The sequence below is a fragment of the Oryctolagus cuniculus genome, chromosome 2, assembly GCF_051225735.1.
Source record: "Oryctolagus cuniculus isolate XC-2025 breed Fujian yellow rabbit chromosome 2, ASM5122573v1, whole genome shotgun sequence".
Taxonomy (NCBI): domain Eukaryota; kingdom Metazoa; phylum Chordata; class Mammalia; order Lagomorpha; family Leporidae; genus Oryctolagus; species Oryctolagus cuniculus.
This window is the reverse complement of record NC_142868.1, coordinates 90,801,809-90,829,641: the sequence shown is the minus strand read 5'-3', so window position 1 is coordinate 90,829,641 and position 27,833 is coordinate 90,801,809. Positions and strand designations below refer to the sequence as shown.

General features: G+C 50.2%; 1 protein-coding gene across 9 annotated transcripts in view; it reads right to left on the bottom strand.

Moving 5' to 3' along the window:
- PLEKHA2 (pleckstrin homology domain containing A2) overlaps positions 1-27,833 on the bottom strand; it is an 88,601-nt gene that overhangs the window by 24,590 nt on the left and 36,178 nt on the right. For 7 of the 9 annotated variants that reach the window (XM_008273961.5, XM_089325916.1, XM_089325915.1 and 4 more), the window contains 3 exons: positions 13,886-13,942; positions 7,180-7,228; positions 3,237-3,334 (listed from right to left, as the gene is read on the bottom strand). In XM_008273961.5, the coding sequence (XP_008272183.1) occupies positions 3,237-3,334; positions 7,180-7,228; positions 13,886-13,942 (204 nt within the window). Of the gene's footprint in view, positions 1-3,232; positions 3,335-7,179; positions 7,229-13,885; positions 13,943-27,833 lie in introns of those variants that run through there. The other 2 variants (XR_016229123.1, XR_016229124.1) reach the window with 2 other exon arrangements.

Below are 27,833 nucleotides of genomic sequence, written 5' to 3'. Positions count from 1 at the left end.
CATCTGCCTTCCCCATGAAGTTTTTGAAGGCCCGGCAGATCGAAGGATGGCCCCTGCCCCCACCTCTCCGGCTCAGGCCAGCTGTGTTTGCCCCTCTTCCTTCCGGCTGACTGACAGTGGTGGCAGGCGCCATTTCCTGGCCCCCATTCAGTGCCGGGCAGTGTACTAAGCTCTTTGCTGCGTTACTGCATTGTCTCTACTCTTCAAGCAAACATCCTCCATTTTACAGAGGGGGTGAACTTGGAAAAGTTCATGGAAACGAAGAATGATGGGGGCTGGTGCCTTGGTGCAGCAGGTGAAGCTGCTGGCATACAGTGCCAGCATCCCGTATGGACGCCGGTTCAAGTCTCAGCTGCTCCACTTCTGATCCAGCTCGATGCTAATGCACCTGGGAAAGCAGCCAGAAGATGGGTCCAAGTGTTTGGTTCCTGTACCCATGTGGGAAACCTGGATGAAGCTCCTGGGTCCTGGCTTTGGCCATTTAGGGAGTGAACCAGCACATGGAGGTTCTCTCTTACTCTGTTTCTGCCTATTCCTCTCTGTAACTCTGCCTCTCAAATAAATAAAATCTTTTTACAAAAACGAAGAAAATTGTTCCCTGCGTTGCTAAATACCACCACCTCCTTAAGTCATCATTTCGAATTTCCTGTGAGTTTTGCAGTTGTGGAATCAAATTGTTTAGGGCTGGGGTATTTAGCGCTATCAACACCACGGACCACAGAAATTCCCCTAAATCACCCAAGCAATTTCCAGAACCCAGCAGAGAAGGAGGGAAGCAACTCTTTCCAGTTCTCGGTGGTCAGAAGGGGATCCTAGAAGCTCGATGGTTGTGCTGTCTCCGGAACTTGGGGGGCCCACACACAGCAACTGGTCCCTCCCTCCCGGGCTGCTCTGCTCACAACTCAGCTCTCACACCCTCAATCCCAAATCTGTTTCTATTTCCTGAGACTAAAGCAGCCTATAGAGGACATGCTCAACTGTAACTAAACTTCAGAACTTGAAAACGGGGGCGTTCATGTCGTCTGCCCACATCCTAGGGGACTCCTTAAAGGTGTTCCCTCAGGGGCCAGCGCTGTGGCTCACTTGGTTAAACCTCCGCCTGTGGCGCCAGCATCCCATATGGGTGCTGGGTTCTAGTCCCGGTTGCTCCTCTTCCAGTCCAGCTCTCTGCTGTGGCCCGGGAAGGCAGTGGAGGATGGCCCGAGTGCTTGGGCCCTGCACCCACGTGGGAGACCAGAAAGAAGCACCTGGCTCCTGGCTTCGGATCAGCGCAGTGCCAGCTGTAGTGGCCATTTGGGGGATGAACCAATGGAAGGAAGACCTTTCTCTCTGTCCCTCTCTCTCTCACTGTCTAACTCTCTGTCAAATAAAAAATTTTTTTTAAAAAAGAAAGGTGTTCCCTCTTCCACCCACCATGGGGACACCATGGGGTATTCCCGATGGGCAGGTATGCAATGAAAATGAAATCTTCATGGACTCATCTTGCTTCCCACTGGGCATGGCCAGACAACCACAAGGAATGGACTTGGTGTTGTATTTATGAGACACATACAAATTGAAAATAAATTTTTTAAAAATCCAGTTTTGTGGGAAAAGCTATGTTTGAGTTTGTTCCATGTTCCACCTTCTTGGGAAATGCAGAAACTTGAATAATGTCTCCCTTCCCCCCCCCCCCCACCCACCCATCCACCTGTAACTCAGAATGTGATCTTATTTGAAAATAGGGTCCGGAGCCGGCGCCGCGGCTCACTAGGCTAATCCTCCGCCTTGCGGCGCCGGCACACCAGCTTCTAGTCCAGGTCGGGGAGCCGGATTCTGTCCCGGTTGCCCCTCTTCCAGGCCAGCTCTCTGCTGTGGCCAGGGAGTGCAGTGGAGGATGGCCCAGGTGCTTGGGCCCTGCACCCCATGGGAGACCAGGAGAAGCACCTGGCTCCTGCCATCGGATCAGTGCGGTGCGCCGGCCACGGCGGCCATTGGAGGGTGAACCAACAGCAAAAGGAAGACCTTTCTCTCTGTCTCTCTCTCTCACTGTCCACTTTGCCTGTCAAAAAAAAATAATAAAATAAAATAAAGAAGAAGAAGAAGAAAAAAAAAAAGAAAATAGGGTCCGGGACAGGCGTTGTGGCACAGCTGGTGAAGCTGCCGCCTCTGACGCCAGCATCCCACATCAACATCAGTTCCAATCCCAGCTGCTCCACTTTCAATCCAGCTCCCTGACAATGCACCTGGGAAGGCAGCAGAAGATGGCCCAAGTGCTTGGACCTCTGCCGCCCACCTCGCAGGCCCAGATGGAGGTCCAGGCTTCTGGCTCCAGCCTGTTTCAGCCCTGACCATTATGGCCATTTGGGGAATGAACCAGTAGATGGAAGATCTCTCTCTAACTCTGCTTTTCAAATAAATAAATCTTAAAAAAAAAAAAAAAAAGAAAATAGTGTCTTTGAGATGTACTTAGTTAAATTAAGATGAGGACATAGTGATTTAGGATGGGCCCCATGTCCAGAGCTGATGTCCCCATCAGAAGAAAAGAAGCCACACAGACCGGGAAGAAGGACAATGAAAGCAGAGAGGCAGGACCATCTTGACCACTGCACCAAACACCTGACCTCCCCTCATGGTGCTTGTAGATGGATGGCTTTCCCAGCACAGGCTCATGGGGGGTCCAAGCAACCCCTGGAAGCAAGAAAAATATATCCTACAACAGGAAGAAGTTCTGACTTCTGTAGCTACTACAACAAATTTCAAATGTCCCATCACATAGAAATGACAAATGCCTGAGATGAGAGAGAGCTATGCCCGTGGTTCCAGACATGACCGATACACATCATGTACATACAGTGGTGTCGTTCTCTGCCGATATGTATCATTATTAAGTGTCAAGTGACATTTCTAAAGTTCTGACTTTCTTCCTCATGTGCTCTTTCGCTGCTACGTCCCAGAGTCAGCAACCCATTTTCAGGGCTCCCACGTTCTGGATCAGCATCTCAGGTTACCCAAAACAAGTCTGCCCAGGAATCCTACCAGGACCACAAGGGGGACCCTCCACAGACTTCCCTTTGAACGTGATTCAAACTCACACCCTCAGTTCCAACTTGTGGTCTTTCAGCTTGGGTACAAGAGGTAGGGGACAGGACCAGGCTCCTGGCGAAAGTACTGCCACCATCTTACTTTATCCCCACCCCCTCCCGCCGCAGGGGGCACTGTCACTACCCCCAGAAAGGAGAAGAAACCATACGTACAGTGATCTTGCTGGCTTGGTTCAGGGCTTCCACCCAGTCCTTCAGATCTTTCTGGTCGTTAGCTTGAAGAAAGTATCTCTGAGACAGGGCGTTGATAACTACAAAAGTCACGGAGAAGAAGGGAGGAGATCCCAGATCAGAAACCAGCAACACAAGACTCCACAAAGCTGAAATTCGAAGCAGCAGAGACAGATCAACCCCGCAAAGCAGACCAAGAAAATGATCATGATGTTAAAATAACTCACCAGGCCAGAGGCGAGTATTCACCCTGCCACGTATTTAGTAAGACTTATTTAGTGGCTACAGGAAGGACACCTGACAGCACTAACACCAGCCTTACAGTGCTGCTCTGTGGTCACGGAGAGAGAGGCTGTTGCCGGCCTGTCCTCACTAAGACTCCCCATGAACTGCTTTGCTGTGATCGACAGTCGTGATGATACACACATGATTTTGGACCCAATGTATTCTTCCCACTGGCACAGCTGGCTGGGATTGGAAAACAGTACAAAGTTTGCCCGAGATCAAATCTATAATCGTGGCCTCATTCTCAACCTGTTCTTTCCTCTGGGTTCATAATTTTTTTTAATGTCTGATGACCACAAAAACTGAAGGTCATTTTTGAGCTTAGCAATGATATTTGAAAGAAATGATCGAGGGGGCAGGCATTGTGGTGTAGTGGGTTAAGCAGCTGCCTGCGATGCCAACATCCCATAAGGGCGTTGCTTCGTGTCCTGGCTGCTCAAATTCCAATTCAGCTCCCTGCTAATGGCATGAGAAAGCAGCAAAAGATGGCTCAAGTGCTTGGGACCCTGCCACCGATGTGGAGACCCAGATGAAGCTCCTGGCTCCTGGCTTCAGCCCAGTCCAGCTCCAGCTGTTGCATCCATTTAGGAAGTGAACCAGTAAATGGAAGATTCTCTCTCTCTCCCTCTCTCTCTCTCTCTGTCTCTCTTGTAACTCAAATAAATAAATAATTCTTTGAAAGGGAGAGAGAGAAGTGAACATCAAAAAGGTTTGAACAAATCTGAAGTTCAGAGAGAAGACAGCTCAAAGGGACATTTTATTCTCCTAGCATAAGCCTGAATAACAGGAAAAGAATATCATAGGTAAGACATAAAAGTCATGAGTTCATTTATTCACTCAACGAATATTTACCTAGTACCCTCTGTGTGCCAGGAATCACTGTATAAGTGCTGAGGATCTGTGACAAGGCAGAGGGATATCCCTTCCTTCAAGAAGCTTACCTTCAGGACCACGGGGCATTTGCTTAGAGCACTTCGTACAGTTCTCAGACCACAGGGAGAGCCAAACAAGGATTATACAACTGGGGCAAGCAGGTGGCGCAGCAGGTTAAGCCATTGCTTGGGATGCCCACATCCCACCCACATCAGAGTGTTGAGTCCTAGCTCTTCCACTTCTGATCCAGTTTTCTTGTGGGAGGCAGCGGAGAGTGGCCCAAGTACTTGGGTCCCTGCCACCCATGTAGGAAACCCAGATGGAGTTCTAGGCTTGTAGCTCTGGCCTGGCCCAGGCTGGGCTGTTGCAGACATTTGGGGAGTGAACAAGCAATGGAAAATTTCTCTCTTTCTCTTTCCCTCTCGGCCCCCTACCCTGTCATTCTGCCTTTCAAATAAATAAATCTTTTTAAAAAAGATTAGGGGCAGTTTGAGACCTGGCTGCTCCACTTCTGATCCAGCTTTCTGCTATGGGCTGGGAAAGCAATAGAAGAAGATGGCCCAAGCCCTTGGGTCCCTGCACCCACATAGGAAGACCCAGTGGAAGCTCCCGACTCCTGGCTCAGCTCCAGCCATTGTGGCCAATTGGGGAGTGATTCAGCATATGGAAGACCTCTCTCTCTCTGCCTCTCCTTCTCTCTCTGTGTAATTCTGACTTTCAAATAAATATTATTATTATTATTGACAGGCAGTGTGGACAGTGAGAGAGAGAGACAGAGAGAAAGGTCTTCCTTTTGCCGTTGGTTCACCCTCCAATGGCCGCCGCGGCCGGCGCGCTGCGGCCGGCGCACCGCGCTGATCCGAAGCCAGGAGCCAGGTGCTTCTCCTGGTCTCCCATGGCGTGCAGGGCCCAAGCACTTGGGCCATCCTCCACTGCACTTCCCTGGCCACAGCAGAGAGCTGGCCTGGAAGAGGGGCAACTGGGACAGAATCCGGCGCCCCGACTGGGACTAGAACCCGGTGTGTTGGCGCCGCAAGGCGGAGGATTAGCCTAGTGAGCCGCTGCGCCGGCTCAAATAAATCTTTAAAAAATAATAAAAATAAAATAAAAAGAATTGTATGACTGAGTCACTGAATTCACTGATGATTCAATGACTTGAAGTGTCCACAGAGTGGCTCTGCTTCCTATGCTATTGCTTCCCCAATGCTGTCACTCATTTGGCAACAACTGAGGTCTTACTATGGTTTGGATGTGGTCTGTTCCTTAACAGTTCATGCGTTGGAAGCCTGGTCTCCAGTCTGGAGTCTGGCAATGTCCCAATGGTGGGATCTTAAGAGGTAAGGAGCCTTGGGGCCAGCATTGTGGTATAATGAGTTGAGCTGCTACCTGCAACACTAGCATCCCATATGGGCACCTGTGCAAGTCACAACCACTCCACTTCCAATCTAGCTCCCTGCTGATGCACCTCGGAAAACAGCAGACAGCCCAACTGCTTGGCCCCTGCACCTTCATGGGAGATCCAAATGAATCTCCTGGCTCCTGGCTTGGGCCTGGCCCAGCCTTGGCTGTTGTGGCCATTTAGGGAGTGAACCAGCAGATGGAAGAGTGCTCTCTCGCTCTCTCTCTCTCTCTCTGAAACTCTGTCTTTCAAATAAAATAAATCTTTGAAAAAGAAAAAAAAAGGGGGCTGGCACTGTGGCACAACAGGTTAAAGCCCTGCCCTGAAGCGCCAGCATCCCATATGGGTGTCAGTTTGAGTCCTGACTGCTCCTCTTCCCATCCAGCTCTCTGCTATGGCCTGATAAAGCAGTAGAAGATGGCCCAAGTCCTTGGGCCCCTGCACCTGAGGGGGAGACCCGGAAGAAGCTCCTGGCTCTTGACTTCAGATAGGCTCAGCTCTGGCCATTGCAGCCATCTGGGGAGTGAACCAGAGGATGGAAGACCTCTCTCTCTGTCCCTACCTCTCTCTGTAACTCTGTCTTTCAAATAAATAAATAATTTAAAAAAAAAAAAGAAAAGAAAAAAAAAGGTCAGACACTGGACACCAGCAGCCCATATTGGAGCACTGGCTTAAGTCCCAGCTGCTCTATTTCTGATCCGGCTTCCCATTAATGGACCTGGAAGGCAGCCGAAGATGGCCCAAGGGATGGGCCTTGAACCCACATGAGAGACCTAGAAAAAACTCCTGGCTTCTGGCTTTGGTATGGCAAAGCCTTGGCTGTTGTGGAGAGTGAACAAGCAGACGGAACCTCTGTCTCTTTCTCTTCCTCTCTCTAACTCATAAACCCTCCCTCCAAGTACTCCCATCATGATGCCATCTGCATGATTCGATGCAGCCAGGGGGCCATCACCAGAGCCTGTGCCGTGCTATTTGGACTTTCAGCCCCCAACACTGTGAGCTCAATAGACCTCTCACTCTCTTTTTAAGAAGTTACCCCGCCTGGGATATCTCAATACAGTAACAGAAAACTGATTACTGCAGCAAGTCTCCACCTCTTCTGAGCACACCAGGACTCAGCTCTAACAGGATGGCTCCTGCAAACTTCTCCCCCTGGGGCATCAGCAACCTGAAATGTTACATGTATCGTCCTGCAGTTATTAGCAGTCTTTGTGCCAAGCCCAGAGAAAGAGAGGAATCAGCTGACATGCAGGAACATCACCGTGAGTCCAGTCACTCACACCACAGGGTGCAGTCACACGTGATCACATACAAAAGAGGAAGTCGCTGCACAGCATGAAGAAAACCCGGCCCTGGCTCAGTACTTACCAAAGCAAAACGGAGTTTTTGGTTTCTGCTTTGGGGTCGCTATGCTCACCTAAATCAAGCAAAAAAAAAACAAAAGTTTTGCAAATTTTTTTTTGGTGAAATGTTTCAATTTATATAAAAGCATTATCAAACATGAGAGGACATTGTAAAGACCAAGTGAAACACTGCACTCATTGTCTATGTTAGGAAATAGGTATTATCAGTCCTGTTTCTTAGAAGCTCCCTGTGTGGCCCTCTGGGCAGAATCTCCACCCTTAGAGATAACCACTATCTTGATGGTTCTGCAAAAAACACTTTTAGAAGCCACTGAGTCCTCACAGACCTGTCCTGGCCCCTTCCGCATCTGCTAGGATTCCACTCTGTTTTCAACCACTGGCCACATCCGCCTGCCGGAACAGTTCCCCAGGTTGAATATGCAGTGGCTACAAGGTGAGCTCTCAGAAAGATGACTCCCTCCCTCCCTGCCACTCACTGCCTTTAGATGCACTCACCGGCTGCCCTTCTTTCTTCTCCGCCTGCCTCCCCGCCACGGTAGGCAGTGTCCTGGTGCCCAGAGTGGGCTGGAGGGAATCAGAGGACCTATGTGTGTAAGGGAAGGGCACGGGCCAGAGGAAATGCTTTATGCCTCCTGTTGCTTTACTTCAGCTCGCTTTGGCCACCCTACCCCTTGCATGTGCGTTCCTGAGTGTCTGCACAGGTGAGCACCCGTCATTCAGGCTCAGACACACTGAAGGGTTAAAGGTAGTAAGCCACGTTCCATCACGTGCCCACAAGGACTAGGAGATGAGCCTTGAGGAAGGCCGAGTTCCCCTGGAGCAGGCCTCCCCCCATCATACGTGGGATCCCAAAGAGAGGCAGGCCCCTCTCCATGGGACCTAGGCAGGGGCCCATTTACACCTGGGTTCCTATCACCCACGTGGGAGTCCCGGATTGAGTTTCCAGTTCCCTGACCCACGTCATTACAGACACTTGGGGAGTGAACAAAAGGAATAAGAGTTTCTCTCTCTCTCTCTCTCTCTCATATCTATCTCCACTTACATCTTACATCTCTCTCTGCCTCTTTTTTTTTTTTTTTTTTTTTTTTGGACAGGCAGAGTTAGATAGTGAGAGAGAGAGAGACAGAGAGAAAGGTCTTCCTTCCGTTGGTTCACCTCCCATGTGGCCGCTGGTGCGTTGCTGCCAGCACACTGTGCCGATCCAAAGCCAGGAGCCAGGTGCTTCCTCCTGGTCTCCCATGCGGGTGCAGGGCCAGCACTTGGGCCATCCTCCACTGCACTCCCGGGCCACAGCAGAGAGCTGGCCTGGAAGAAGAGCAACTGGGACTAGAACCTGGCGCCCCAACCGGGACTAGAACCCGGGGTGCCGGCACCACAGGCGGAGGATTAGCCTAGTGAGCTGCAGCGCTGGCCTCTCTCTGCCTCTTAAAGAGAAGTTTAAAAACAATTTTAAGTTTATGGAAAGTTTGGGAAGTGGAATTTTTTTAAACAGAGATTTATTTGAAAATCATAATTACACAGAGACAGAGTGGAAAGAGAGCTCTTCCATCTGCTGGTTCATTCTCCAAATGGCTGCAAAAAGCTAGGAGCCAGGAGCTTCATCCTAGTCTCCCATGTGGATGCAGGGGCCCAAACACTTGGGCCATCTTCCACTGCCTTTTCCCAGGCCATTAGCAGGGAGCTGGATTAGAAGTGGAACAGCCGGGACTTAAACTGGTACCCAAATGGGATGCCAGTATTGCAGGTAGTGGCTTTACCCATTACGTCACAATGCTAGCCCCATGGAAAGTGGAATTAAAAGGTAAGTTTAGGGGCCAGTGTTGTAGCATGGTGGGTTAAATTGCCACTTGGGACACTAGCATCCTACATCAGAATGCCAGCTTGAGTCCTGGCTGCTCCATTTCTGACCCAGCTCCCTGCTAGTGCATGTGGGAAAGCAGCAGATGATGGCACAAGTACTTGGGCCCCTGCCACCCACACAGGAGACACAGCAGTTGTGGCCATTTGCGGAATGAACCAGTAGACTGAAGCATGCTCTCTACCCCTCCACCTCCCTCTCTCTGTCACTTTGACTTTCAAATAAATAAATCTTCTTAAAAAATAAAAAAAAAGTTATAAAAAAGGTAACTTTATTTTGGTCCAGAAATTTTTTTCAAAATTCTTTTTCATAGTACTTATTTTCATAAGCCTTTTGAAAACTCCTCTATGTACAGATTTCAAAAAAATTTGCACCAAAATTAACTTATCGTTTAATTCCACTTTCCACAAACGTTTTGGAAGTATCTTCAAATTAGAAGCCAGGAGTTAAGAAAAATCTTGAGTTAAAATTAAAGTCTCTTCAGGGATCACAGTTACTGGGGTCTAATCATGACTGGCTCGTCAGACAGCTGAGTTCTAGCTCTGGGCTCTAAGTTCTTCCTGAAGACCTGCCCAGATTCCAGAGTTAATACTGCCCCATATACTCAACTGGGAACTGAGGCAACACCTATGAAAGATCAAAAGAAAGACAGGCAGTACAGCCCAGGCCCGGGAGACAATGTCAATCACAGGTGTCCAGGTCACTGTGTGACCTCTATTCCCTGTCCCATCAAATATGGAAGAAATAGCGTCAAGTTTTCATAGGGTTGTCCTGAGGATTTAATATAAAATACAGGGCCCATTTGTAGCTCCTGACATCTCATTTCCTTTAAAAATCCATCCCACACGTTAACACAGGCAGTGCCACACTGGAAACATGAACAAAACACTGGGAGCCCACAAGCTTCTCATAGCCAGAAAAAAATAGGTATAGATGTGGAAAAAAAAAATCCTGCAATATCCAAGCTTGATAAATACTCAGTAACATGTCTGCATAACATTGTAGCAACCTGACTGAAAGTTATTAAATGTATACAAGACATCACATTAAGCCAATTTCATTTCATTTTCAACTAAGCAATTGGAAAAAAAAAAAAAAACACTGCATTTGGAAATGATCAGTAGCTTAAATTTTCTTAGTTGATAAGACTCCTTGAGCGTGTGTGCAGGATGGCTGCCCCGAGTTCTGAGCCAATCCTCAGTTAGATGAGTTACAGGAAATTCTTTCTGAAAGTAAAATGAGGAAAATCCTTCCAACTGTTTTACAGTCAATGCAATACTTTCCGTGAGGTACATGGGTGCATTTTGGTGTCGGATGGCGCTCACAAGCTCTAAGATGGTTTAAGCAACGGTAAACCCACCCTACACAGATCTCCCAACTTCAGTCTTCACAACTCCACAGGCAACAAGCGGGACCCTGGCTTTCCACAACCAATAGTTGCATCCCCCGTGCTGTCTGGCTTTCCTGGGTTTCTGTGCCCACTTTCAACGTGAACCACACTGCGTGCCTTTATCCTGCTGGGTGTGATGTGCTGATGTGTCAGTGCCTCACTTTCTCTTTCCATCCCTCAGCATCCATGCTGCCAGGTTTCCTCTTGTCTGTAAGATTCTGCTGGTCAGGCAGGCCCTGGGCTTCTGCACAATCCCGACCACCCCAGAAATACTTGGCCACTCTGGTTTTTGACCAATGTTGCAGGCATTTGGGGAGTGAACCAGCAGAGGGGAAGATGTCTCTCCATCTGTCTCCGTCTCCCTCCCACCCTCTGCCCTTCAAAGGAAATGAAAATAAATCAGAGCAAAACATTGAGAACGACACAAGAGAAGCCAAGCACTCCTAGACCCTCTGTGGTTTAGCTGAAAATGTGTCCTTTCTCAGGAAACTTGGGTATCACTGACTACAGAGAGCAGCGCTGGCTGATGCTGTTGACCCCACCTGGATTACAAATGGCCTGCTTCCACCCCAACTCATCAGCCAGGCCACACTGTGGGAATGCTCCCCGTGTGCTTGTGGAGGGAGCAGAACCTTCCAAAGAGATAGCCTGGTTTGTTATTAGTCCGCTTTTCTATGTCTTCAGCGTGCAGGCACATACATCTACAATTCGCCTCACACCTCACACCATTCCACAGAAGGAGCTCGGCAAAGCAACTCAGGGCTGAATTAATAGCATCAGTTGTAGTTCTGTCCTGGGAGGCTGTGTACCAAGACCTCCAAGTCTCTGAGCAGCTTCCCAAGGGGTAAAAGCCACAGTGAAAATACCAGCCCACTCTCAGAGTTACAGAATGGCAGAAGAGGAAAATGCAATGACATCTACCCGTTGCTGTGACCCAACAGAGAATCTGATGTGACAGCCTGCCCCGTGGGAGGTACTGATTGCACTCTATGCACTCCCACCGCCTGCAGGAGACCATGCCAAGCTGCAACAGCCTCCTGCCCACACAGTGAAGAAGAGAGTGGCCACAGTTGGGGGCAGACACCGCTTGCAGCCTCCTGCATGCACTGGGGTGGCCACGGTGGTGTGGCTGCACCACAGTGACTAACAGCAGGCCCCATGGCCAGAGGAGATCAGGCTGTGAGGACAGGAATGGGTGTAGGCCACCAGGAGGCTGACCCAGGTAGGGCTGCTCCACAGCTCAACAGACTCAGGCACTGGGTCTTATCAGATCAAACTCTGACCACAGGAACAGCAGGCTGTCAGCAGCAGGCCGCCCTCAAGGGCCCACCCCACCCCTCTGCCCTTGGCCGAAAGTCCCCTCTTGGCAGGAGGAGCTGCAGCCAGTGTGTAGGTCTGGGAGCCCCTGGTGTGGTGCAGTTGTGCCTCAGGGTCTGGGGTGACTGTGCCCCATGAAGAGGTGTGGAGAACAGGCCACTGACACATAATGATGTGGGGGTTACAAGCTGGTGGTCTCCTGGGCCCCTGAAATTCTAGACTGTGGGGTGTAGACACACAAACCCACACTCACTTAGAAAATGAGTCCCCCCACTTCTCATCAGACTCAAAAGAACTCATGCCCCGCCCCCACTTCACCCCACCACCACCAAAACCAGTTAAGAACCATTATTCCTGAAGTTCCTCCTGACAGGTAACTAATGGGACCCAGGGTAGGGGTGGCGCGGTGGCCCAGCTGTGCAGCGATGGCTGGAGGGGAACAGAAAGGGCCATCTTGGGTGGTGCTCCAGTGTCGGTGCTGTTGCCAGGGACCCCTGGCCAGCATCAGAGCCAGCACTTCCATCTCCCAGCCTCCCAAAAGGACCTCATGCCCATTCCCATGTCCCCAGCACTGGCCTCGGGACACAGCTGCAGAGGTGCGGCCCTGGACATCAGCAGGACCATCTGACCCCGTGGCAGTCGCTCCCCTCAGGAGGGTTACCCAAGGGTTAACAGGAAGGAACCTGGAAGGCCACATTGGACCCCGGCACTTAGCTGAACATTTTCTGGGAAACCCCTGCATCTGGCTTTGGGTCAGGCAGGAGTTAAAGGTTTCCTGAGAGTCTGTGTAACCGGACCCAGAGGCAGCTGTGGGTTCTGCCTGCCTCTCCCTGGGGAAGGGCTAGAAGGCAGCTCCATCCTCCTGGAAATGTGGTAGCTGCCAGAGCTGAGAGTTGTTAAAAAAAAAAATCCTCCTCTGGGCTGCATTTATATAAATCATGATTCAGCAGGAAACTGCCTTCACTCTTCCCCTCCAAACCCTCTCAACACAGGAGAGAGTTTCGGTTTTCACGGATGAAGCGGTTCTCTGCTTCCCCAACTCTCAGTGCTATGTCTCTGAACCTCCTGGACAAAGGAGTTCATGAGCTCAGCAGGGAGGGGAGGAGTGGGGGGGGGGGGAGAGGGAGGAGGGTGCAGGCCTCGGCCTGGCTGGCAGGCCCGGCAGCCTCATTTCTGACCACAAGGCAGGCGCAAATTGCCCACAGCTGTGCTCGAAAAGCTGTACTTTAAAAGACCCTTCCCCCTCCCCTGAGGTCAGCATCGCCCCTCTCTAATCTGAGCAGACACCTCCAGCACCTCCTGCCTTTGTGCTAGGCTGTGCACCCCCTGCAGCCCAAGCTGGCCTGCTGTTCCCTGGGCCCCCCAGGGCCTCCCCACCCAGGTCTCAAGCCTGAGGCTAGGGAAGGGGGCATGCAAGGAAGCAGAAGCCCCACTCACACCCCCACCCCAGGCCTGATGTGAGCGCCAGGCACGCAGAGCACAGGACTTCCGGAGCCTGGGTGCTGGCTGGGTGCCACCTGGCTCTCCTCTCTGTACAAAGAGTTCCTCTTTCTGGGGAGGCTCTAAATCCCCCAGCCTTTTGATCGCTGCTGCATCACGGGTCAGCTGTGGTGCCTGCCCCAGGAGGGGCCGCCCAAAGGAGCTGAACTCAGCAGTGATGGCGTCATCAGCAGCCCCTCCCCCTCTCGGGCTCAGCACGGGACCCTGCAGCAGTTACCAGACCTGAAGGCTCTCCTGGCACAGCCGGGCACCCTCAGCCTTCCCCCCAGGTGGCTGACGACGACATTCCAGCCAAGTCCAGCTCTCTCCCAGCTGTCCCTCTTTGCCTGCACCCTTCACAGTTCGGAGTGGTTGTCTTCGGTGTGCTTTTTCTCCCAATCACACAGAAGGGTCATGTCCCACCCTGACCCCCAGCTCAACCACCACCTACACCTCCTGACTTGCCCACCCTCTGAGAATCTGCTAACCGCCCACACCCCCATCCCAGCCAGCAGCGACTCTTCCACAGGCCACATCTGGGGAGGAGGCGCAAACTAAGGTCCACGCGACTCCCCAAGTGCTCAGGCCCAAAAGACTTGACACTTGCCCTTGTTTAGATCCTAAACCTACTTAACATGAATCCCCAGAGCTCCAGGCCAACAGTACCTTCGAGATGTAGGTCAGCTGCAAAGATCCAACAGCTCCGGAACCAACTGCCAGGTTCTGAAAGACACAGGTTTTTCATTTTAAGGAAGATGCCACATGAGACAGCAGTACAGCACTGAGAGACAGAAATGGAGATTCCAGGTGTGCTCTGGCTTTGAACCATTCTTCCTCCCCCTTTCCGCACCTGCAAAGCAGTGATAACAACTCAGGTCCTTGATGGAAGCTATTGTTATTTATTTATCTCTTCACTGAGGTTCTGGTACAGTGGTTAAACGCAAGTGCTCTGCCAGTGGACTGTCAACGACTTCTTTAACCACGGAGCCTGTGTCTTCCCTTTGGTAAAAATGGGGATGATGACAACACGAGAGGGTTGTCACAATGACTTCTACATTTAAGAGCTCTTGGAATTGTCCCAGGCCTGAAGCAGATTCCCAACAAGTGTTAGCTGCTAGGGTTTCTCTACCCCGTTTGCTCTGATCTTGTTTACTTTGTCCAGTTCCATGCCCCTCCAAAATCCTTTTTGTAACATGGAGTACAAAAATCATATCATATGGAAATAAATAATTTATTTTTCCATCCCACTTCACGGGACCATCATGAGAACCGCATGAAGTGATTGAAGTGATGTCCGTACACCATTGTCGCTCCCCCTCTTCATGGAGGAACGACACAGGACCCTGCGCTGTTCTTTCGTCTGCTCGGCCCTCCCCGGGTTTGCTGCTGGTTCTTCCCGGGTTGGCTACTATCCCTTCCACCTCCGTGGAAGGGCAGTTCCCCCTGGCCGCATTCCCCACTTCCACAGGGGAGCGGCACACCGCCGGCCGGCTCGTCTCGGGGGCTGCACGGGTGTTCCTTCAGCTAGATGTTCCTGGTGCATGCCGTCTCTCTCCTCCTTTATAGTCCTCCTCCGCCAATCCTAACTCGGCTGCCCACACGCCGAGTACGCTGCTCTCCTCCAATCAGTAGCAAGTCCTACAGTTTATTGGTTGAACTGGAGGCAGCTGTGCGGAAGCTGTTTACTTCTCTCCCAGCGCCATATTGTGGGAGAGCAGATGCATAGAATAAGTCTTAATTCCAGTAACTCAGTCTAGTCCGGTTTGCTCCCCACACACCATAAAGCACTACGTCGGCATAGTATTAAAACAGCAAGACACAGGCGCTGTGCCTGGAAACGTATGCAACCTTGACATCACCTCTTTCGCTTTTTAATATCCCCATTTTTGGGGATGAAGCAATGAAACCACAGGGACAGAAACATTACAGGGTAACAGCCAGGATTAGAAATCACAGCTGTGGCGTTTCCCATGTATTATCTAGAAAATCCACTCTCTCATGAACCTGAGAATCTGTCCGTAGCTCCTGGTGACCTCGTCAATTGTGCCACAAGGAGCTGGCATTGCAGCATACCAGGTTAAGCCACCACCTGAGATGCCAGCATCCCATATGGGAACTTTGGTTCAAGTCCTGGCTGCTCTGCTTCTGATCCAGCTCTTCTGCTCAGGCTCCAACGAAAGCAGCAGCAAATGGTCCAAGTACCTGGATCCCTGCCTACCCATCTGGAAGACCCAGATGGAATTTCTGGCTCCTGGCTTCAGTCTGACCCAGCCCCAACTGTTGCAGCCATTTGGGTAGCGAACCAGCAGGTGAAGATTCTCTCTCTCTCTCTCTCAATCTGTGTGTGTGTATGCATGTGTCTCCTTCTCTCTCTGCCACCCCGCCTTAAAAAGAAAAGAAAGGGGCCGGCGCTGTGGAGCAGTGGGTTAACGCCCTGGCCTGAAGTGCCAGCATCCCATATGGGTGCTGGTTCTAGTCCCGGCTGCTCTACTTCTGATCCAGCTCTCTGCTATGGCCTGGGAAAGCAGTGGAAAATGACCCAAGTCCTTGGGCCCCTGCACCCACGAGGGAGAACTGAAGAATCTCCTGGCTCCTGGCTTCAGATCAGCACAGCTCTGGCGGTTGCGGCCATCTGGGGAGTGAACCAGCAGAAGGAAGACCTTTCTCTCTGTCTCTACCTCTTTCTGTAACTCTTTCAAATAAATAAAATAAATCTCTAAAAAAATAAAAAAGAAAAAGAAAGGAACCTTAAGACACTAGAATTGTAGTAAGAGACTCTCCATCTCCCTCCTTTGGCACGTGGACCAGTGAGTCAAGACTCTGCCTTCAGTAGCCAGACCAACATTTGACACGTGGATGACCTTTACATTTGATTTCCAACCACACAGCAATTTTCTAACATTTTTTTCAGGAAAAGTCCTATCGTGTAAGGAGAGACAGGCCTTGTAACTCCTAGATCAGAGTCCAGAGAGAAGCCACCGCTCCCCAAAAGGCATACGAGTGATGGGCACTGCCCTAGAGATGGGTAAAGGGAACTCGGCTCTGTTAGACTTCCCAAAGCTGGCCTCCTGGTAGCCCAGGGAGCCACGGGCCTCTGCCGGAGGCTGAACATCTGTTCCACTCCCACCCTGTTCTGCAGCTGAGGATGGTGAATTATGAGCAAGAGGAACTGTCCAGGGCCACAAAATCAGTGGCAGAGCCTCAACTAAAGTCCAGTCTCCCAGCTTCCAGGCCTACTCCCAAGAAGCAGCAGGGCGTAACTCAGGGAGCCGGAGCTGCGGGAATTCCAACTGTACCGGGGCAGCTCCCCTTCCCTCCCACAGGTCCCAGGGCTGCTCTCACACAGAGGCACGGCCCAGAGGCCTCCAGAGCCCCGTCGTGAACTGTGAGCTAAGAAGTGAGATTTGGAGCGCCATTCAGATGGGACCCGTGCAGAACACGGAATGACAGATACAACGATAGATACAGTACACAGATACTGGTCATACTGCAGCTACTTCATCCGCTGTGCCCATGCAGGCTGCTCCGTGCCCTGTCCCCTGCCTCGCAGCTCTCCGGGTTCAGAGAGCAGCATACGGTAGCAGCTCTGCAGGCCAGGATACCCCAGAGGCCAGGGTGGGGAGTCCTCACCCCTTTCACCCACACCCCACCCAGGCAGCTCCTGGGCTCAGATGCACCCCTGTCCACCAGCGAGAAGCCAGGGAAATATGACGAATGTCTGAAAACACTGCTGCCCCCACCCCTCACCCCTTCATGCACTCCACCCAAAGAACACATGATCCCCGGGGCTTGATCCAAAGTGACGCTCAGTGTCCACTGCAGTTACTGGACCTAGAAAATTAATGGTGACAGCTCACTGCCACAGTAGCACACGGGCAACCCCCTGGCAGACAGTTCTTGATGAAGGAAGACTGGGCCAAGATGCCTGAGCTGAGGGCCAGGCGGCCAGATGTCCGAGCAGGAACCCAGGGAGGCTGGGGATCAGAGCAAATGGGGGAGCCCCGGCCCCAGCTCTGACTTCTCCGGGCAAAGAGCAAACTCTTTCACAAAGCCTGCCCTACCCACCCAGCCTGCCCCGACCTCGCCTCTCTGAATTCATGACACAGATCCTTTCCGGCTCTGGTGCATGCCAGAATCCGTTGGGGAGCTTCTCTGCAAAAGCCCAGGTCCCAGCTTCTGCTGCGAAACAGAGAATCAGAATCAAGTGTCCCGTTCCCCAGGGGCAGGCCGTGGCCTAGCAGTGAGGTTGCACACATCCCATATGGGCCTGATTCCAGCTTCCAGCTAAAGCAGACCCTGGCAGGGAGAAATGATGGCTCAAGTAATTGGGTTCCTACAACCATGGGAGATCTGGATTGAATTCCAGGCTTCCACTTGGTCCAGTCCTGGCCTTTGTGGGCATTTGGGGAATAAAGCAGTAGATGAAACTGTTCTCCCCCAACCCCTCTTTCTGCCTCTCAAATAAAAAAAAATAAGAATAAAAATGTTCCCCAGTGATCCCTAAATAGGTCCAAGTTTAAGAATACTGGTCTGGGGCCAGCACTGTGGCTCAGCGAGTTAAAAGCTGTGGCCTGCAGTGTCAGCGTCCCTCTCAGGCACTGGTTTGAGTCCCAGCTGCTCCACTTTTGATCCAGCTCCTGCAATGGCCTGGAGAAAGCAGCAGAGGATGGCCCAAGTGTGTGGGGCCCTGCACCCATGTGGGAGATGTGGAAGAAGCTCCTGGCTCCCAATCCTGGTTGTTGCAGCCATTTGGGGAGTGAACCAGCAGATGGAAGATATCTCTCTCTCATTCTGCCTCTCAAATAAACAAATCTTTATATATATATAAAGAACAGCTGGTCTACAGTGCAAGAATCTAACCCTATATTCTACATTCAAGCACATATTTTTTTAAAAAATATTTATTTATTTGAAAGGCAGAGTTACAGAGCAAGAGAGAGGAGAAACAAGAGAGAGAGAAAGAGAGAAATCTTTCCATCTCCTGGTTCCCTCCCCAGATTGCCACAATGGTCAGTGCTGGACTAGGTAGTAGCCAGGGGCCAGGAGCTTCATCTGGTTCTCCCATGTGGGTTGCAGGGGCTCAAACACTTGGGACATCTTCTGCTGCTTTTCCCAGTCCATCCACAGGGAGCTGGACTGGAAGTGGAGCAACCAGGACATGAACTGGCGTCCATATGGGATGCCGGCATCACAGGCAGCGGCTTTACCTGCAATGCCATAACACCGGCCTCCTGGAGGACATTTTTTTGAATGTTTAAGTCTCCTCTTAGTAAGCTAAGCATACGGAGGATACAGATAGAGTCACTGCTTTCCACAGCACACTCCTCAGTTTTCAATGATAATGATGCCTGCTTGGTGGGGACATCCCCACTCCATCCCATTAAAAAGAAAAACACACATAAAGTACTGGACGACCAGTGCAGCTTCTGCCCACCGTTGGCACAACGTGTTTCTCTAGGAAGACATCTCCTGGGTTCCAAAGTGGGACTGAGAAGGCGGAGTGTGGGAGGTGATGGATCGCATCAGGTTCCAGGGTGCTGCCCCATGACAGAATCACAAGGTAGAGGAAGAGTGTGCCCCTGGGTCTCTCTGCGTCCTGCTGGCCATGGGCACCCCCTTCTGGGCACATTCTGCTACCCTCATCAGACTCCAGAATACCAGGGCCACTGATCTTGCACTGTGAGCCTCCCAAACTGTGAGCCAAAATCAACCTTCCTCCTTCCTAAGAAGTGCCTCTCGGGGATTTTAGTTAACAAACGGCTCACTAATACATGTATGATTCAGCAGGGGTGACTTGGAGAAAAAATTGTAATTGACATGTAATAATGATACATGTTTATGGGGTATGAACTAAAAGACTCATTTATTTTGGCCCAAAAGGCCCAGCACTGGCTGTTGTGGCCATCTGGGGAGTGAACCAAAGAATGAAAGATCTCTCTCTGTCTCTTTCTCTCTCTGTAACTCTGAATTTCAAATAAATAAATAAATCTTTTTTTAAAAAAATTGAAATACAGGGCCAGAGCTGTGGCTCAGTGGGTTAAAGCCCCAGCCTGTACTCCAGGATCCCATATGGGCACCGGCTCAAGTCCTGGCTGTTCCACTTCCGATCCAGCTCTGCTGTAGCCTGGGAAAGCAGTAGATGGCCCAAGTCCTTGGGCCCCTGCACCCACATGGGAGACCTGGAAGAAGCTCCTGGCTCTTGGCTTCAGATCAGCTCAGCTCTGCCCATTGCGGTCATCTGGGGAGTGAACCAGTGGATGGAAGACCTCTGTCTCTCTGTCTCTACCTCTCTCTGTAACTCTGTCTTTCAAATAAATAAAATAAATATTTTTAAAAAAATTGAAATACACACATATTGAGAGTCTTCAGAAGGTCCATGAAAATATGTATAATGAAAAAAAAAAAACTGGCTGGCACCGCGGCTCACTAGGCTAATCCTCCACCTTGCGGCGCCAGCACACCGGCTTCTAGTCCCGGTCAGGGCGCCGGATTCTGTCCCGGTTGCCCCTCTTCCAGGCCAGCTCTCTGCTGTGGCCAGGGAGTGCAGTGGAGGATGGCCCAAGTGCTTGGGCCCTGCACCCCATGGGAGACCAGAAGCACCTGCCTCCTGCCATCGGATCAGCGCAGTGCACCGGCCGCAGCGCTCCGGCCACGGCGGCCATTGGAGGGTGAACCAACGGCAAAGGAAGACCTTTCTCTCTGTCTCTCTCTCTCACTGTCCACTCTGTCTGTCAAAAACAAACAAACAAACAAACAAAAAAAAACTATGAATGCATTTTTAGTAGACTGTATTTATCTTTTAATTCCATTCCAACATGTACCAACAATGTACGATGATCACATCTGGTATAACCATAACTACAAACATTTGTCATTTCTCTGTGTTGGGAACATTCAAAATCTTCCCTACTAGATATTTTGATAAATGCAACTAATTGTTGTCAGCCACAGTTGCCTTACTATGCTACAGAACCTGGGAAAGTTTTTAACAACACACACACACACACACACACACACACACCGCTCCCTTCTGCTGGTTCACTTCCCAAATGCCCCCAGAGGGAGGGCCTGGGCTGGGGCTGAAGCCAGGAGTCGGGAACTCAATCTAGGTCTCCCATGTAGGTGCAGGAACCCAATCACTTGAGCCATCACTGCCACTACCGCCTCCCAGGGCCTTCATTAGGAGAAAGCAGGAGTCAGGAGCCAGAGTCAGGACTTGAATCCCAGTTCTCCAACGCAGGAAACGGCAATCCCAACCACCAGGCTGAATGCCCCTGGGAATATTTTTAAGCACACTGATCCCCCGGGTTGTAAGTGACGTGGGACAGGGACCCAGCACTGCAGGCTGTTCCAGCCCTCAGGTGACAGCACCGCTCCTCCAGGTCAGAGAGCCAGTGCTGCCCACACCAGCTGGCCCTGCTCACTGCACGGCAGCTGTGAGAGAAAAGGCCACACCCAGCCTGCAGCCACAGGGACGCAGTCAACAGGGAGGAGGAAGGGAAGAGGAGGGCCAGGGTGGGGAGGGAGAACGAGACCCTGTTCCAGACACGGCTGGCAGCCACCCGCATGAGGCTGTCTAACCAGGAGCAGCCGAGTTGTTTCTTGGACTTCTAACATTTCCAGAGCAGTGCGGGGCCCAGGACAGGCTCCTGTTACAAGGCTGATGGCTTTATGACGTCACTGTCAATGTCTTCTTTTCTGCCACTAGGGACCTTGAAGGAGTCCTCTCCCTAGAAGACCCAAGTATAGACTTAAATTCACAGAGGGGCTGGCATTGTGGCACAGTGGATTAAGCCACCACCTGCAGTAACAGCATCCCATATGGGCACCAGTTCATGTCCTGGCTGCTCCACTTCTAATCCAGCTCCCTGCCAACGCACCTGGAAAAGCAGTGGAAGGTGGTCCACGTACGTGGGCCCCTGCCACCCACGTGGGAGACCAGGATAGAGTTCCTGGCTTCCAACTTTGGCCTGGCCCAGCCCCAGCCACTGTGTCCATTTAGGAAGTGAACCAGCAGATGGAAGATCTCTCTTTCTATCTCTTTCTCTTCCTCTGTGACTCTGCATTCCAAATAAATAAATGTCTTTTTAAAAATTCACAGAATGTCAGCCCTAAGAGGGTCTGCTGACTTCATTCGCCACACAAGTGCTCTGAGGCTCAGCTGGGGAAGTGACTTCCTCATGCAGTCAGATGAACACAGGGTTACCACTCCTAACACCCATCTGGAGCTTGGTCGGACAGAAGGAAGCCCATACGTATTTATGGGCTGGGCTTGCTGCTAGGAACTTTCACACATTGTCCCTTAACCCTATACAACCCATGTGACAGTCATGCACACCCAAGCCCTGCTGATTCCCAAATCCTTCAAGGCCACACCACCTCCCACAAGTTGATCATCAACAAAAGGCAAATACCAGAGCAGGACCAGCAGGGCTACACCAGAGGAAGCTGCCCAAAACTGGGCAGGGCAGGAACTAGTCCAACTGGCTGTCGCGTGCCAAACTCCACAAGGCCAGGGATTCAGAGAGCAGAAGTGGGGAAGGAAGGGGAGATGCTGGCACCTCCTCACGTTCTGACATTCCCAGGGGTGCCCAGTAGACAGCAAGGCACACAGCAGGTGCTACAAACCAGCTCTCTGCTTCTCGAGAGGGAAGGAGGAGGAAGGCGAATGGATGTGGCAATCCCACCACGAGCGCACACGCCAACACGGCTGGCTGCCAGCGGAAACCATAGCTAAACTGCCAAACGCCAAGGCCATCTGGGCTCACTGAAAAGAACTTGCCTAAGGAGAATGATGTGAAGTGTCCCCTTACCAAAGTCCCCTCCCTGGCACAAGAATAACCAAAAGGAAAATAACCCAGCATCAGGAGGCCCGGGCAGTGGCTTCACCGCCGTGGCCAATACATCTTGTCCCCTCTACCCTGAAGCTCCACTTCCTGATACTAACTTAAGGAAACAGGAAACATCCATGGCTTTACTCCTTATTCTTTCGGTTCCGCATCATGAGCCGCCGTGCTGGTTTCATGCTTTCATCCCGTTGTCTGGGTGTCTAGTTCTGGTCGACACCCACTAGCACCAGCCCAAGGCAGGCTGTGCTACATGCTGTCTAAGTCTCTTGGCCAGCACATCCCTAGGCCCCTTTATTTCCTTCTGCCAACCTGGCAATAGAGACTTATAGGCGTAGGCTCCAGAAAACCGGCAGCATACAGGTAGGTCCCCAGACTCTGGCTCCTGGCAAGCTGAATGGTTCTAAAACCATAACCTGTAGAAGCCATCCCTGGCTCTTTGTCCTCCCCTCCACCCAGCAGCCCCATGTTCTCTGCAGTCAGGCACTAAACTCTCAGGGACTGAACTTCCCCCTTCTGCCAGGCACCAAGCCTGCTTTTTTCTTCCTTTGGTCTGTGCTCCAGAAAATCCACCATGCAGCCCCTCTGCCAAGCTGTCTGCTTTGTCTTAGAGACACAGTTTTATTTAGCAATAAATTATATAACAAATATACACAATTAATAATTCATTAATAATAATAAAATAGCATTCTTGGGGCAAGCATTTGGCCTAGCAGCTAAGACATCAGTGAAGATGTGCAAGCCCCGCATCAGGGTGCCTGAGCCTGGTATCTCATTCTGGCTCCTGACTCGTTTCCTGCCAATGCAGACCCCGGGAGGCAACAGTGATGGCTCAAGTAATTGGGCCCCTGCCACTCACGTAGAGACCTGGACTGAGCTCAGGCCCCTGGCCCTGCCCCAGCTGTTGTAGGTATATGAAGACTGAAGAAGCACATGGGAAGATCTGTTCTCTTCTCTCCTCCCCTCCCCTCCCCTTCTCTCTCTCTCTCCCCCCCCTTAAAATAAATAAATAAAATGGCATTCTTCCGTACATAATTAGCTACATAAACATATATGGATGCAGATGAGATTTATTAAGCAAATGTTGAAGGTTAAAAGTTAAGGCAAAATATAACAATAGAACAAAAGAGAGTTTTAAGAAAACTCATGGCCGCCATCATCATGGTTTTGCAACAGTAAAATCACTGAGAAGTTTCACAGCTTCTACTTTTTAGCTGCTTGGACTGTAACACCAAGTAGTGCTATTAACATGATTATCCCAAAGTGCTTCTTAGATTTTAATTTTTTTTTTTAATTTAGACAAACTGTGTCCTGTTATAAAGACACACCTTGTTTTAAAAATAAGTTAGTATGGAAAACACAAAAAAAATTATACTTACATCCCCTGGGGGTGACCATTAGCAGACAAGAAGGAAGAAAATCCACAAATAACTTAATTCTAAAAAATTTTTTAATAATTTTATCCTTGGCACAATTTGTATTTCATGAAAACACAAATCTATTGCTTAAAATCTTCTTTTGGGATTTTTCCCCCAAAAGATTCTGCATTCATATTCTAATGCAAATAAAGTCACACAACAATTCCTCTTAACCCTTGAATTCAGGTCTGTATGGGCAGTTAATATGCTAATTACCAGAACATATCCACAAATTAAAAATACTTTGTCCAAACAACTGAAACTCGTTGTGATGTTGTGTATATGCAGAATGCCTCTGGATAGACACACAAGAAACTCAGGGGCCAAAAGCCAGGAAGGGACTTGTCATCACAGCCATGCCCCCAGATTTTCAGCTTTGTGGCACGTGCACATACCATTATTGACCATTTTTAAGTGTTTATGTTGGTTCTCTCACCAAGTGCTTGCAAGGGGTTAGGGCTGGGCCAGGCTGAACTTGGAAGCTGGGAACTCAATCCAGATCTTCCATATGGGTGGCAGGGACCCGAGGGTTTGAACTACCGCCACTTCCTCTTAGGGTCTACAGTAGGCAAGAAGCTGGAGTCAGGAGCAGAGCCAGGTGTTGAAGCCCAGCACCCCAATATGGGGCTCTTAACCTGTTTTTGTTCTCTGGTCTACATGTCTGCTCCATCATTTTTCAAAGGAAGTTATTTCCTGATTTTTGGCATTTTGACAGGGTGAAGTAAATGATACAAAAGTAGTTTCAATATTGCTGGATTTCAGCTAAATTTTGCTTAGAAAGTTTCCTTATACAGAAAATGTAATTTACAAAAACAGGAGTTTTCCCTAGCCTTGAAGACAGCAGTATTGCCCATTATAATATCCCACGTGTTTGTATTCTCCTGACTAAAATGCAGTCAAATTACGTCTTATTGTCAACACTGCTGAAGTTCTGTCTCTACCAATGGAAAGAACTGCTTTCAGCTAATTAAAAAAGAGAAAAAGCAAAGGGCTTTCACTGTGGTTTCAGCTACCCGGACAGATGCAATCCCTCTGAACACTGTGATCATGATCCATAATTCACACTGTGCCCTTTGCAAAGAACAGCATCTAAATATTGATGGCAGGGAGGAGGCAGAAAATACCTGTCCCAGAGTACACGTGACAATAACAACAAAGTAGTGCAATGTTCTTTCAGCCACCTGTGCACCCTCTGTTTCAGGCCATATAATTGAGTCTTGCAAAGAACGTAGCCACATGCAGGTTAGGAAGGTTGCTGTGTGACTAACCCCATTGCCACCTACTCTAAGTCACTGGAATGAAGTACAGCAGCCCTACTTAAGGAGTTCCATCTCCTCTAACATAATAGGGACCCACGTTAAATTAAAATACAAGTGCTACAGCCATTATATCCTAGTCATGTTCTAAGGAAAATACAGCCAATGGTTGTTTCTATTAGTTTACTCCCCAAATGGCCACAATGGCCAGAGTTAGACCAATCCAAGGCCAGGAGCCAAGAGCTTCTTCTGGGTCTCCCACATGGCTACAGGGCCCAAGCACTTGGGTCATCTTCCAGTGCTTTCCCAGGCCATAAAGCAGAGAGCTGGATTGGAAGAGGAGCAGCCAGGACATGAACCAGCACCTATATGGAATGCTGGCACTGTAGGCGGAGGATTCACCTTCTAGGCCACAGCACTGGCCCCGTAAGTAAATGTTTAAAAAGGAATTATCTAAGTGTTCGCAAAAGATGTATCATTCTTGGGTTCTTTGAAATTAATTTTCTAAAAAAAGTGAAATTTTAAAAAATAAAATTAAAATAATAAAAATTTGTTTGCAAGCAAGATGAACAAGCTTTAGAGAGAGATCTGCAGTGTGATATTGTGCCTACAGACAGTAATATGGTGCTGTGTACTTAAAAATTGATCAAGAGGGTAGATCTCATGCTTAATGTTCTTCCTACAACAACCACCACCAAAAAGTGCTTCCTTGATACTTTCAGCATATTAATTTTTAAATGCATTAGATAAATCAGCAGCCATAGTCAATAATATTGGGCCAGGGCCTGTCCAGCATGGCACACACAAACCCGGCTCTCAGGATGACTGCTGGCCCAGGCTAACACCCACGCTCGTGACCTCTGCCTGAGCTCCACACTGCCTCCTCAGCTCTCTGCACATTCCCGAGGAACACCTTCCTCACGCAGAACTCGCCAAGACACCTCATCTCTCTCTGAGGACCCCAACCTCACACACCCCTCCAACCAGGGGTGCTCCCCTTCCCTCCTCGGCCTCCACAGTGACAGCTGATCCCCTCATCTTCCTCTTCACCTCTACTTAAGGGAAGGGACACAGAACAAGTTAAACAGATGTTGTAAGTGAACACCTCACACCCCAGAAACCTACGCACATGTGAGCGCTCTGGAGTATTCATGACTCCAATCCCACCCACCCATCAGCAGCTGGTGCCTCACGTTCACAGCAGCCAAAACACGGAATCAGCAAAGGTGTCCATCATCAGATGAACGGATAAAGAAAATGTGGTCTAGACACACGATGGAATATTTTACACACCTATATCACGGCAAGCCAGCTGCAATCTACCACTTCCTGAGAAAATGTAAGGAATACCCAGCCACCAGCCACAGGTTCTGTTTGCTAATTCAAACTCAAAGCAGGCTCTGCCGGCTGTCTGGAAGGGGCAAGGTTCTGCCCAGGCAGGGCGGGTCTGGTGGAGAGGCTGACCTCAGAGAGCCCAGTACGGTGGCCTGAGGCATGGAACCTAAGGTTACGGCAGGTTCTAGGTGCAAGTGACAATCGAATCAGAGGGTAGGTCAGAGCTAGGGGAATCCTGACAATTAGCAATGTCCAAGATCAGGTTTCAGCTCCACTCCCAACTCCAGCTTCCTGCTAATGCAGACTGTGGAAGGCAGCAGGTAGATAGCTCAAGTACTTGGGTCCCAGCCACCCATGGGGGACATCTAGATAATTTCCAGCTGCCAGCTCCCAGGCTTTGGCCTGAGGCCATTGCAGGCATTTGGGGAGTGAACCAGCAGATGGGAACTGTCAGTCTGTCTCTGATTCTCAAATTAAACAAAAAAATAATTTGGGGGGGCAGTATTGTGCAGGTTAAGCCACTGACTGGCACACTGGCATCCCACATGGGCAGTGGTTCATGTCCCAGCTGCTCCACTTCCGATGCAGCTCCCTGCTAATGCACCTGGGAAACACCTGCCACCCACATGTGAGACCCAGTAGAAGCTCCTGGCTTCAGCCTGGCCCAGCTCTTGTGGCCATTTGGGAGTGAATTAGCAGACAGAATCTCTCTCTCTCTGTCTCTCCTCACTTTCGGTATTCTGCCTCTCAAATAATAAATTTTTTAAAAAATAATACTTTTAGAAAGACTAGCCCTCATGGAAGGCATGATCCAAAACAGGTAAATCAAGACAAAAATCCATTCAACTAGGGCCGGCATTGTGGTGTAGTGGGTAAAGCAGCTGCCTGCAGTGCCAGCATCCCATATGGGCACCAGTTTGACTCCTGGCTGCTCCACTTCTGATCCAGCTCTCTGCTGTGGCCTGGGAAAGCAGTAGAAGATGGCCCACGTCCTTGGGCCCCTGCACCCACATTTGAGACCCTGGAGAAGCTCCTGGCTCCTGGCTTTGGATCGGCGCAGCTCTGGCCACTGCAGCCAGTTGGGGAGTGAAACCAGCGGATGGAAGACCTCTCTCTCTCTCTCTCTCTCTCTCTCTCTCTGCCTCTCCTTCTCTCTGTGTGTAACTCTGTGTAAATAAATAAATTAAAAAAAATACATTCAAATGACTTGCGGTAAGCTAGCAAGTGAATGGGAGAAGGTACACAAAGCAGGGAAAATGGAAAAGGAAGGGTAAGACTCAGGGACCACAAGTCACCCAGGCTAACTCTAGGCATGCAGAAGCCTCATGTACCAGCAACAGACTCTACTCCAAGCTCCTCCGACAGTGCCAAAAGAGGTACCTTAAATGATTCCTTCCTTCCTTCCTTCTGCCATGGATCTGTGACCTGGTGATGAGCACCCGTGCAGGGCCGAGGCAGGGAAAACCACAGTGCAGGGCACAAAGGCAGGAGTTCCAGGTGCAGCAGAAGCTGTGACAATGCCCGTGCGTGGGATTCACTCTGAATACTCAACACTTCAAATGAGAGTGAGTGACAGCTGTATCGGGGATGAGAGAGAGTGACAGCTGTATGGGGTGAAACATGGAGTGTGGTTCTGCTCGGGGCTCTTTCCTGGAGGAGGCGATTAGCAGCAACTGACTTCACAGCCATCATTTCCAAAAAACAAACGTCGAAGGCCTCCGGGGGGACAGGTGCCCGGACAACGAGCTAGGGACGCACA